This window comes from Rhincodon typus, chromosome 38 (assembly GCF_021869965.1).
Source record: "Rhincodon typus isolate 14 chromosome 38, sRhiTyp1.1, whole genome shotgun sequence".
Classification (NCBI taxonomy): domain Eukaryota; kingdom Metazoa; phylum Chordata; class Chondrichthyes; order Orectolobiformes; family Rhincodontidae; genus Rhincodon; species Rhincodon typus.
Window position 1 is genome coordinate 18,042,273 of NC_063369.1, and position 12,985 is coordinate 18,055,257.

General features: G+C 43.9%; 1 protein-coding gene across 1 annotated transcript in view; it reads right to left on the reverse strand.

Annotated features, from left to right (window-relative positions):
* Positions 1–803: 803 nt before the first annotated feature.
* Positions 804–12,985, reverse strand: part of atp13a1 (ATPase 13A1) — a 102,106-nt gene continuing 89,924 nt past the window's right edge. Inside the window, exons 21-26 of the mRNA XM_048617778.1 lie at positions 12,638–12,752; positions 11,383–11,579; positions 9,364–9,506; positions 7,354–7,465; positions 6,897–7,040; positions 804–4,262 (exon numbers count right to left, since the gene is read on the reverse strand). Coding sequence (XP_048473735.1) covers positions 4,152–4,262; positions 6,897–7,040; positions 7,354–7,465; positions 9,364–9,506; positions 11,383–11,579; positions 12,638–12,752 — 822 coding nt within the window. The 3' untranslated portion in view covers positions 804–4,151. The remainder of the gene's footprint in view (positions 4,263–6,896; positions 7,041–7,353; positions 7,466–9,363; positions 9,507–11,382; positions 11,580–12,637; positions 12,753–12,985) is intronic.

Below are 12,985 nucleotides of genomic sequence, written 5' to 3' on the forward strand. Positions count from 1 at the left end.
GCAGATCTTTAAAACAAAACTACTTTTTTTTGATAAAGCCCACTTTAATCTGTCTCTCTCTTCCCCACCCCCCAACCCCGATTTTCACTCACCTTTTGGTATTTCTACATAACCTTTTGAATGACAGGAATGGCTCTTTCAAAGAAGTGGCACAAGTGTGATCGACCAGATGGCTTCTATGTCCGCTGCAGTGGTTCTGTCTAACATCTTAAAATCATATGACCTGTGAAATTTCAACAAGACTCTATCCAGGTGCATGTTGACAAATGTGGGTAATTCTCCTCAGGACCTGGTCAACTGTACACTTGCTTACCACCACAAACCAATTAAAAGTCAATAATCTGTTTGTTATAGGGTGGTCCTGCTGGATAATGGCTACAATACTTGTTTGTGCAGCAAGTGACTACATGTCAAAGTTAATGTCTGAAGCACCTTGTGGTGTGTCACATGACATGCTGCATTCAAATATCATGCAACTTTTAATTCAGCATGCACAACCAAAGCAGAGATTGTGTCGAAAGACAAATCTAAGCAACGCTTCAGTGGACTGAATTCACCCTCAGGCTTCCATGCAAGCAGGAAGTTTGCAGTTCCCATATATAATTTTTAATACACTGGTCTATACAAATGAATCCAAACCACTGCAAGCCATCATTAGGTGACATTCATATCCTTCTTAAACAATTTTTCCCAGTCCACCTGTGGCAGCTACAAGTGCTTCTGAGCACACAGGAGACAATCCCGGTTGGCCTAAGATTCCTTCAGAGGCAGGGCAATTGACAGAAACCACACTTCCAACATGCTTAATTCTTCCTCCAGCTTCCGTACAATCATCCACAGCCTTTATTTTCTTTACATTTCTAACCATGAACAGTTCAAAGTGCAAGATAGGACTTAAAAATGATAATTCCCTGATTGAGGGGTGGAAAGAATTCCAGGGCTTACGGACTGGACACAAAGACAATGAAAGTGAGAGGAGCACGTAGTTCTTGAATGGTCATAGGACTGAATTAGTTTCTTGATGGGATACAAGTCAGTGATGACTGGGTGAGGATATACAGAGTCAAGTTTCAGATGCTCTGAAGATTATGGTGGAGCATAAAGGATGGGAAACTGACTAGCAGGGCAATGAAGAAGTTATAACTCTAGGTAGCAAAGGTTTAGGTTACAGTTTTGGCAGGGATGTGATGGAAAAGATATGGGATTAGAAACTCAGAGATAGTAGGAACTGCAGATGCTGGAGAATCTGAGATAACAAGGTGTAGAGCTGGATGAACACAGCAGGCCAAGCAGGAACTCAGAACTCAGTTGTTTCGGATCAGATGGATACCAAGGTTGTGAATAATCTGGTTCAGTTTGTATACTTGACTAGAAGGACTGAAATTGAAGAGGATGGTGCAGAAGACAATGGCTTGATAAGTTACCTTTGAGAATGACCACATCGTCCTATACTGCATTTCCCATGTTGTCCTGCTGAGTGGTCCCATTTCCTACTTATTCAGACATAGCCAGAAAATAAATCAATCAATGCTAAATGGTCATCCTCATTGGCAAACTATTCCTTAACCTCTGCACCATCCTCTAGTCTCTCAACTCTGACGTCTCTGTTCTCTTCCAATTTTGGCTTCTTGCTTTATCCCTAGTTTTTAATCACGCCATTGCAACCATGCTTTCAGCTGCTTAAGTAATAAACTCAGATGCTGCCTCCTGTTCTATATCCTTTTAAGAAACTCCTGAAATTCTGCCACCTTGGAGCTTTTTACATACGTTAAAGATGCTGAATAAATACATTTTGTGGTCCAAAAATTTAATGAGGAAATTTTGATAATCTGAAACAATGTCAGAAGTAGTGTCAAATTCCAAATTACAAATGTGCCTTGTCAGGCTGCGCTGGTAATCCAGTGGGCAAGGGCACTGCATAGTGGAGTTGTCAAGGGTGGTTGGTGGTGGAGAAAAGCTGTGTTTAGTCAGTGTACATTAAGAATTTGACGCAATACCTTTCACTTATGTCACAAAGGGTCAACACACAGATAAGAGCCACTCAAAGATAAATCTCTGGCAGAACCTCAGAAGTAATGATGGACTGGCAGGTTGAGAATAGGTTGCTGGCATTTCTCTGGTTACAATCACTGAAGATGATGACGGCAGACCCAGTTGGGCATTGGTAGAAGATGTGATCAGTTATCGTCAAAGGCTGGAGAAATGTTGAGAAGGCCAAAGGATGTCATTTATGGCTTTGAACATAGCCACAGTGCAGAGGAATTAAATGAAACTCAATTTGAGTGATTCAAATGTGGATGTGAGGGAAAGGTGGGCATCAACTGCAACATATTGAAGAACTTGAGAAGGAATATTAGTTTACAAGGACAGAGGGGTCAAGGGTGGGCTTTTTTGAGGCAAGAGCTGGGAACAAGAGATTTGGAAGAGTGGAGGGATAGCACCCAGAGGTGCCAGAACCATTAATATCTGCTAGGGAGGGAGGTTAGTTGACCAGTGTAGGACCAAGGGGGCAGAAAAAGGGTCTTATGGACATAATGCAATTAGAGAGGGCACCAAGAGAAATAGGAGAAACTATAGAAAGGTGGGAGTTCACAGCTGGATCAGGGAAACTTGGAATTTTAGCAGACAAACACAAATCACCTTAATCTTAATGTCAAAAGACATCAAATTATTCCTCATGCCATCTGGAAGTGAGGCTGGAGCATAGAGGAAAGGGATTAATGTAGACCGTACTACTGGAGTTAGTAGTACTCCCAGCCTCAAGGGCCATATGTGAAACGTTGCCAGTGCAGCAGGCAGTGCACTTACGTAATGAGTTACCAGGGAGTCAAATAACCAACATTTGAAATTTGGTATGTGGGATGACAGTGTTAAAAGAGTTGTGCAGGAAGGCAATGGGAGGCAGTCAGGTTTAACCTCATACTGCTGTGAAGGTCAGAGGTAAGGAGATGGAAGCCTGGATCTGACACTAATGTTACTTACTGTTGAGGGAATGCAGCACTGACTGAGGCACCATATTTTGGTGGAAACATTAAACTAAAACGGGATCTCTTCAGTACCAACATTTATCCCTAAATCATATATCTGAAACTAGGTCATTATCGCATTTGCAGTTTGTGGGATCTTACTGTTCGCAATTTGACTGTCCCGTTTCCTTCATTATAACAGTGACTGTTTCTGATATATGCCGCTGGTTGCAAAGCATTTTAAGATGCTTTGAAGTGGCAGAAGGTGCTAGAGAAATGCAAGAAGTTCTTGGCTCAACAATAACTAAAATAGCTTCAATCACACTCCAATTCCAGGGTGGCGAAGCTGATTTTTTAGCTCATTCAGCTGGTGAACACACATTGACACCTGAAGCACAAGCTAAGGAGTGATAGCTGCACATCCTGAAAGGATTTTGTACATTGTGTTGACTGCAATGCAGTACAGGAGCAGCCATGGACTTCCAGATGTCTGGCCAATTTGATCCTGAGAATTGAAAAGGTCTACAATGTGTGCAGGCAAAACAGATGGCAGTTTGCACTTCTATAGAGCCTTCGCTGCAAGAGGCAGGTTTTAAGCAGGATCTGAATTTTTGGAGAGAAAATTCAAAAGCTGAAGGCATGACCAGTAATCGTGGTGCAAGGAAGGGGCAGGATGCAGAAAGACCAGAGTTAGAGGAATACCTTTAACGTACTTGAGGGTAAAAATACATGCCTCACCTCTTGCAAAGCAGAAACTGGTCAACAGATTAAAGTACGAAGAAAACTATCACCTTAGTATTAATTCAATCAATCGAGGACATTTGCCTTGGTGGTGTGTTAGCAAAACTGAAAGCTGAACAGCGTCAAATGAAGATTTCACATCCCACAGTCTGTAAGGAGATGAAGAGCTGAGGGGCCGAATTCACAAACACTGTCAAACTGCACGTGGATTTATTATTTCCCTCATCCAGAATTTTGTTTTTTTAAGGTAGGAAAATACCAGTCTTTTTTTCTTTATATATCAAAAACCATCTAAGAAAACAGTTGGTGAGTTACAAGTTCCATCCGTGGGAATGGCCGGGTGCCTAGTCTCTCTCGCCCTGAAATCTCCCAGTGATGTGAGTGTGCCCAGCTGTGGACTGACTTGGTGTGGAGGAAGGACTGGTCAGTCTGCCAGCTTGATCATCAGGAAGGCACATGAAGTCTGCTGCTCCCCAGCAACGCCTGAAGGGTTCGGTCCAGCACAAGTGCCACCAGGAAGTCAGCCACGAGAACCTCGGCAATCACTATTTTAAGCTGCAAAGAAAAATCGGAATTAATCTTAGAACTAAGTGTGTCTGGTTTACTGCTCTGATTCATTGAAGCTCTGACTAAAAGGTTCTACATTTTCCCAATGTTACTCCCTCCCTTAGCCCTTTCCAGCAGGTGCTTTCATAGGATAGTCAGTCATGGCACAGTGCCGGTGTGCTATATGACTACAGTGTGCATGACCATCACATGTTGATGCTTGGCAACTTTCCAGCATATAGGGGCTCTACGATTGGTGTTCATGCCTGTTGATTCACATCCTTCTTTTACCCAATGGAACGTGCTACAAAACCAAGGCCCAGTGGGGTTCATACACACCAGTAAAATTTGAGATTTCACAACTGCTACAGTTCCTGTGTCTCAAGGCACAACCCAGGGAAGCAGCCTGCTGAGTCCAGAAAAGGCGACAGGATAAAAAAGAAGACACTGGAAGTCCAAGCTAAAAGCAGAAAGGGCTAGAAATGTATGGCAGGTTAGGAATCTAGGGAATGTAGCGACGAAGGCCAGCACCATGCACCCACGCCTCCTCCCCTGCCATGATGCTGGTGTTTAACTGCTGCAGAAACCCACTTCTGTGACTATAGTTTCTACATTCCCTTTCAAGTACTGACCCAACTGCCTTTTCGATTAAGTTACATTCCCCACATTAACTGTTCTTTATGTAGGAAACTTACTTTGTCCTGACAACCCTCAGGGAAAAAAAAAGTCTCCTTTACTTCTCCAGACTAATTTTTGAGGTTGTAGATGTGCTTGCCAAGCCAGTGGATCTGGTTTCGTCACCCTGCTAGGTAACATTGTCAGTGTGCCTCCGGTGAAGCGTTGGTGTTCTGTCCCGGTTGTTATTTATATGCCTCGGTTTGCTGGAGTGGTTGGCATTACTTCTGGTTCTGTTTCTCAGTGGTTTGTACACAGGGTCTAATTCAATGTGTTTGGCCTCCAGGAATTCCTTGGCTTGTTTCTGTTTGACTTGAGTAATTATTGATGTGTTGTTCCAGTCAAATTCGTGTCCCTCGTTGTTGGTGTGTGGTGAGACAATTGAGAATTGGTCGTGTCTCTTCGTGGCTAGTTGGTGTTCATGTATCCATATTGTCAGTTTTCTTCCGGTTTGGCCTATGTAGTGTTTCTCAGTCCTTGCATGGTATTTTGTACATGATCCCATAACCAAAACTAGGGTACTTTACGTTCGTCAGTAGCTGTCGTAGGTTGGTTGTCGGTTTGTGGGCTACTCTGATACCTAGGGGTCTGAGTATCTTGTGGTCATCTCTGAAATGTCCTTGATGTACGATAGAGTGATTAGCAAGTCTGGTTGTGTTTTGTCTTCCTGTTGTGGTCTGTCTCAGAGGTAACGGTGGATTGTGCTTTTTGGGTATCCATTCCTTTTGAAGACTCTGTATAAGTGCTTCTGTTCTGCTTTGCGTAGTTCCAGATTGCCAAAATGTGTGTTGTGACTCATTAAACACATTGCAGCAACCCAGAACTATGCAAAGCAGAACAGGAATACCTATAGGGAGTCTTCAAAAGGAATGGATACCTGAAAAGCATAATCCACTGTTACTTCCGAGACAGACCACAACAAGAAGACAAAAAACAACCAGACTCGCTAATCACCCTACCATAAAGGATATTTCAGAGATGACCACAAGATACTCAGACCCCTAGGTATCAGAGTAGCCCACAAACCACAAACCAACAACCACCTTACGACAGCTACTGACAAACGTAAAGGATCCCATTCCCAAAACCAGCAAAACTGGGGTAATATACAAAATACCATGCAAGGACTGTGAGAAATACTACACAAGCCAAACCGGAAGAAAAACTGACAATATGGATACACGAACACCAACTAGCCACCAAGAGACATGACCAATTCTCACTTGTCTCACTACACACCAACGAGGAGGGACACTAATTCAACTGGGACAACACATCCATAATCGCACAAGCCAAACAGAGACATGCCAGGGAATTTCTGGAGGCCTGGTATTCCAACTGGAACTCTATCAACAAATACATTGAATTACATCCTGTGTACAAACCACTGAGAAACAGAACTGAAAGTAATATCAACCGTCCCAGCAAACCGAGGCATATAAATAACAAGCGGGACAGAACACCAACGCTTCACCGGAGGCACACTGACGATGTTACCTAGCAGGGTGATGAAACATTTGCAACCAAACCCACCAGGTCGGCGAGCATGTCTACAATCTCATCCACAACCAGAGCTACAAATCTTCTTGAAAAATTTGAAGAACTAATTTTTATTCTGAGACCATGTTCCCCATTAACACATTATCTACAGCTCCTCCCAAATTACACGCCTCTCTCCAGTTCAGTTCAGACTACCTCTGCACACAGGGTCTGAAGTCATCCTCTTGGCTTAACACCACAATCCTTGTCAAAACCAACCCGTATTCAGCCATTTTCACTGCAATTACAGGGTTCCTCAGCCAGGTTCATCCTCAGAAATCAGTGGGAAGTAGGTTTCTTGTCCTCTATCCACTCATTCAAACTTGAATGCAGGTTCTCTCCCCATCCCACTGATACTACACCTGAATCCAAGAGGTTCCAACTAAGTCTAAAGGATGTTTAGAAATATAGCTTGGTTTCAATGCATACCTCTATTGGAATTTCCACAAGCCCAAACTGTTCGTTGAACTCCGATGAGGAGCCAGTGAGCAAGCCCAGGATAGCGAGGCCTGAAATCACAATACTCCACAGCAAGGGCTTGTTCTCCTGTAGGCTCTCCATGAATGGATGACCCTGAAAACACACATAGATGGAGCTCAGCACAAGGTGACATTTCAGAGCTGCCCCATCAGAATCTCTCATATTGGGTGAAAGTTACTTTGAAGGAGAAATAAAATTGGTTTAAAGAGTGCTCTCGGTGGCAATTAAACTATGCCCTGATTTTGATTACAAATTGAGAATTACATTCACCTCACTCACTTAAAGACAACTACTGTCACTGCAGCTAATTGGCAATGCAACATTTAGCTCCAACGTGACAAAGACCAGTGAGCATTCCACTGCCAGTTGATCAGGTCTCAGCTGGGACGCTGTCTGCTTCTCTTACCTTGTAATTAATGGCAAAAGTGGCCATCTGCATTGACATGGACATGATGTACACTGTGCTATTCACCAGGCTGGGCTCAAACTCTTTGTACAGATCCACAAACTCTTCTGTGCTGGAAAAGGAATAAGGAGGGCAGTAAAACACAAAATACAGGGCTAATAGGCCCATAACATTCAATAGCCTACCCAGGACAGTTTGACATCAAATCTGCAGTCTTCTACAGAGTAATTCACCACTGCACCTCAGCAGCTCAAATACAACTTATTGGCCACACGCGTCTTGCTTCTCAAATCAATCTACCCATTGCTATCCTGGCTCCAATGCAACAGTGAGCCATTTTCTCAGCAAAGATCAAACTGTCCAACTTTCTCTCCAGACCTTGCTAATTCTCACTGGGTCATAGCATTACAGCCACCATTCCGAACTTGCCTAATAGGGAAACAAATTTAGACAAAGGAAGGCATCACAGACAAAACTAATTTCCAGTATCCACTGCGCAACTGTTAAACACAGGTGGCTGAATAGGACCCCATTCATAAGGCTGGGATTGTAAAGTCTGTAACCTTGCACTCCCTAGTCTAGCCAATAGCCTTTCCCCCTTGTTAGCCTGGCTCATGACCTTTCCTTTTCAGAGCCCACAACTTCAGACAATTGAGCATGGGCATCAGCCCTGCTTGGTAACACAGAAATTGTTAGCCTCACTAACATTCCTTACCCACAGGAAGTAAGGTTAGTCCAAACCCAGGATCCTGACCCTGTGTTCTGCACAAACAGGGCATTTGTTAATTCACCACTGCAGCAGTTAACTTTTAACTCTTCAATACATTTTTCATCCTCAGATGTCTGAATCCGTGTCCCCTATCTCTGCATGGAGAAGTGGGTAGGAGATTAACTCAGGGAGTCTGACAAGGCAGAGAGCTAATGTGGGAAGCTTGTCCGAGTTAATCTGAGAACGGAACAACTGGGCAGCACAGTGTTAAAGAGACAGAAGTCATCCCATGAATTGGATTGTGCTGGTTACAGGGACCTGAATGGACAAAATAAATTTAGAGTCACAGTTAGACAAACAAAGTTAGAGATTTGCTAGGAGTCTGGGCTGTCTCAATCTGTTTCAGCACATTACTTCAGCAATTACACACCAGAACAACCTCATTGACAGTGGGACAGTTTGGGATGTCCTGAAGGGTGTTGTAGGAATGCAACTCTACTTTCTTCATTGCTGAAAACAGGTGACAAAATTATTGTGGCACTGAAAATGGAAAATCCCACAATTTCAAAAATGAGGAAGGAAAGAAAAACATTTCTGCTGGGACTTTGCATCTATCCCCAGGGGTAGAACCAGAAACATAGGACAGAAATAGGCCATTCAGCCCATCAAGCCTATCCTGCCATTCAATACAATCAGGGCTGATTGAACACTTCAATACTTTTCCGCAGCCTATTCCCATAATCCTGTAAGACGCCAGTAATCTTAAACCTATCCATCTCTCCCTTAAACATACTCAAAAACTTACACAGTTCCCTGTGATTGAGAATTCCAAAGATTTACAACCCTCTTTGTATAGAAAGTTCTCCTCTAAGTGGCATTTGCCTCATCTTTAAATTGTATCCCCGGTTCTAGATCCCCCAACTAGAGAAAGCATCTTGTTGCATCCACCCTGTCTATCTCGAAGTATTTTGTAGGTCTCAATGAGATCACATCTAATTCATTGAAATTCTCAAGAATACAGGCTCAGTTTACCCAATCTCTATTGATAGTCCTGCCATCCAATAATTTTTGTTCTACTCCCCACAGCAATAACGTCTTTCCAGAGATAAGGAGACCAAAATTGCATACAGTACACCAGGTGTGGTCTAACCAAGCTCCTATACAACTGAAGCAACATTTAATTATTCCTGTACTCAAATCCTCTTGCAACAATGGCCAACATCCATTAGTCTTCCTGCACCAGCACGTTATCCCTCAACAACGTCAGGAGATGAGAAAAAAAAGAATGAGGAGGGTCTCACCTGGAGGCGGAATATTCCTGTGCAGACCTGTATAGGAAAACTAAGCTGGCGAAGTGGACAGCAAACTGCAGCAGTACAGTGAGAATCGTGTACAAGTTGAATATGTTTGGCAGTGGACGAACCTTTGACAGGGTCTTCAGTGGCTGCAGAAAGTCAACAGAGTTAAGGAACTGAAAGGCTGACAAGATGCTGGTGTACTTGAACACAGACACCACCTGATCCTCCTCCCTGTCCCCCAACTTCCACCGAAGGTCACTCATATTGTCTGGCCTTTGACTGTGAATGGCAGGCAAAGCCCCGCGCCATATTTGCTAGGCAAACACACCTGAAACTTTAAATGGGCAGGACACTGGATAATGTCCAGGAGGTAAGAGTATGGAGAGTTACACCCTTCAACATGAAGCCCCATCACCCTGCCCAAAAACCCAGCAACATTGAAAGAAAGGTGAAGTATTTCCAAGTCAGGATGGGGAGTGGCTTGAAAGGTAAATTGCAGTTGGTTGTATTGGTTGTCCTTGTTTTTCTAGGTGGTAAAGATGGTGGATTTGGAAGATGCTGTCACAGGAGCCTTGATGAGTTGCTGCAGTGTATCTTGTAGATGGTACACATGCTGCTAGTGAGTGTCAGTGGAGGAGGGCCTGAGTGTTGAAGCTGGTGGATGGGGAGTCGATCAAGCGGGCTGCTTTATGCTGATGATACTGAGCCGGTGAAGTGTTGTTTGAAGCCCAGGCAGTGGTGAACATTCACTACCCTGACTCACCAAGGCAGCCTGACCAATGAGACCCCCAGCTTTCTCATGAAACCTGGAACCTAGCAGCAGCTACACAGAGGAGAGGAACCAATTAATGTGGAAACAAAAATATGAACATGCCAAGTACTACACTACAGACAAGGGAACCAGAGAAGAGGGTGGAGATGGGAAGAGAGAATGGGGAGGGGGACTCTGAAAAGGAGAGTTGAGAAGAGATGGGGGTGGGGTGAGGGTAGAGAGAATGGAGAGAAGGACAGGGGCAGTTAAGGGTTGGGGGGGGAAAGGATGAAGGGAGGGTTAGGGGAGGAGAACGGGGAGGTGCAGAGAGGTAGAGAGAATCGAATCGAGATGGAATGTGTGTAGGGTGGGTGAAGGTGGGAGGGGTGTGAGAAAGGGAGGAAGAGTTGGGGCTGGAGAGAAGAAGAAGGGAAAGGAGGAAGGAAGGAGAGAGAGAGCCACGGGATAGAAAGATTAGACAGCCATGTAAATTCAGATAGGCATACAAACAGGGACAGACATAGGCCAAACACGCAAGGTGACAATGTTAAAGCTAGTGGGGCCAGGAAGGAAACCACTAAATCAGCTCTTTAATGTGATGAGGTACAAGTGGTAAACCCTTCTTGAACATTGCGGAAAATGTGTCTCTCACAAACTCCTGTCTGACCTCAAATCTCAGGTCCAGAATCCGCTGGCCAATTGCCAGACTCCTGCATATAGCGCTTCCAGTTCCTAGTTATCTGTACAGATCACAGATATCCTGCAGATCTCACACATAGGCTGCTGAGGAATGGAGGTCTACCAGTCTGATATACAGCACAGGCCAGTGGTTCTCTGAGGCTGTGGGAATTAGATAGTGGTTACAAAGTTTGATTTTCTAGTTTAATCTAAATCACCCGACTAAATCACTGCCTTGTGATCTTTCTTGGGTTTCTAGTCTGTTGCAGATTTAGGCGAAACCATTCTGCTCCTGGGTCAGTTTGGGGCATTGTTGACATAAGTCAATGAGGAGGTAAACTTTCCTGGATTTGCTTATTTGGATTGAAATGATTCATCACTCATGCTCTTTATTAAAACCAGAGGTGAGAGTGTGGCACTATGTTTAATTACAATACAGAATTACAATTGCGACTCGTAAGTGCTCATCACAACTAACAACTGCTTAAGTTATTCTTCAAGATATGCAAGTAAATTCAGGGCTCACAAGCAACAGCCTATGTAGAAAGTGATGGGTAAGGTACAGATCCACAAATACTAAGTAAATACTTTACCTTGGATCTAGAGATGAAGAGAAAGCAGCCAGCTAGAAGTAACCCCTGCAGTGTGGCCTGGAAGTCGCTGAATTTAACTCCCTCTAGGTACAACACGCTCTGGCTGTAGGCAAGGATCAGTGCATTCAAGGCCAGGATCTTAAACATCTGCAGCGTGGTTACCAATGTGCAACGACCTTGTTTTATCACATAACATACTGCAGGGGTGGGGGAGGGGGAAAAGAAAAGAATGCTTTTAAGTCTGCAATACGTAGTTACTCAATAATAAAAATCTTGAGTATGTGCTGAAAATAGGCAACACGCTGGCAAAAGCTTTTCGTCTTGCACTCATCAGGACAGATGCAAGAATACCAAATTTCAAAAAAGCAACAATGTATACTGCATGAGAAAAGGTGCTGACTGGTTGCCAAATCAACTCTAACTGGTTGAGGCCCATGTGACTTTCTTTAGAAGTCTCACTCCTTGCTCCTGACAGTGATTCTCCTAAGAGCACAGGTGCTCGGCTGCATATCGAGCATTACTAAACCAGAAATCCAGGTGCTACACTTCAGCATAATGGTAGATATTGCAGGGGCAAATTACTGCAGATGCTGAAATCTGTACTGAAAACAAAAAATGCTGGAAGTCAGTGGGTGAGGCAGCATCCATGGCGAGAGAGCAGGCTAATGTTTCAAATCTAGATAGACTCGAAACAGTAGCTTGCTTCCTCTCCATGGATGCTACCTGACCCCATGGTGGATAGTGGAGCTTGGTATCCAGCCCCGAGGCTTTGAGCTGCCCAACAGCTCTCTGTAACCAATTAACTAATGACAACCTTGCAATATCTTTCTGGCTGATTGTTCTCACATCCCAATGATATAGGTCAACTGCACTACCCCCATCAAATCATCATGGTTCATTTCATTACCATCTTTAAGCATTTAAACATGGAACGTTTTTCCCAGCCTTTCAAATATTAAATACTTCTAAAGCTAGGCTCGACAAATCTTACAGATTCAGAAAACTCTAGAACACAGGAGGGAGCCATTCACCATCTTCTCTGAAAGAAGTTCTTTCAAAGAGTTTGCCATTTCGTCCAGTTCCTGGTACTGCTCTTTCCCCAAAGCCCCGCAAAATTTCTCTTACACATTTATGCATCCAATTCCTTTTTAGAACTTATCATTGAATATGCTTTCACCACCTTTTTGGGCAATGCTTTCCAGATTAGAACTTGCTGTGTATAGAAGCCCATACTGGGCTAGGTGTAAATACTCACTACACATGATGGATGATAGCTTGGAAGTAAATGGTGCTGCAATGCTGGCATCTCCCAGTTTTATTACAGGCATCTGGTCCTCCTCCAAGTCTTTCAGCACCTGATTAAGACGCTCCTGTAAGGAAAGAACACACGTTGGGGTGAGGGATGTATCAGAATAAACTCCATGTGCAGCTCATTACCTAAGCCACCTTATACTTTTGTGTCAAAAACAAAGTTGCTGGAAAAGCTCAGCAGGTCTGGCAGCATCTGTGGAGGAGAAAACAGAGTTAGCGTTTCGGGTCCGGAGGAAGGGTCACCAGACCTGAAACGCTAACTCTGTTTTCTCCTCCACAGATGCTGCCAGAC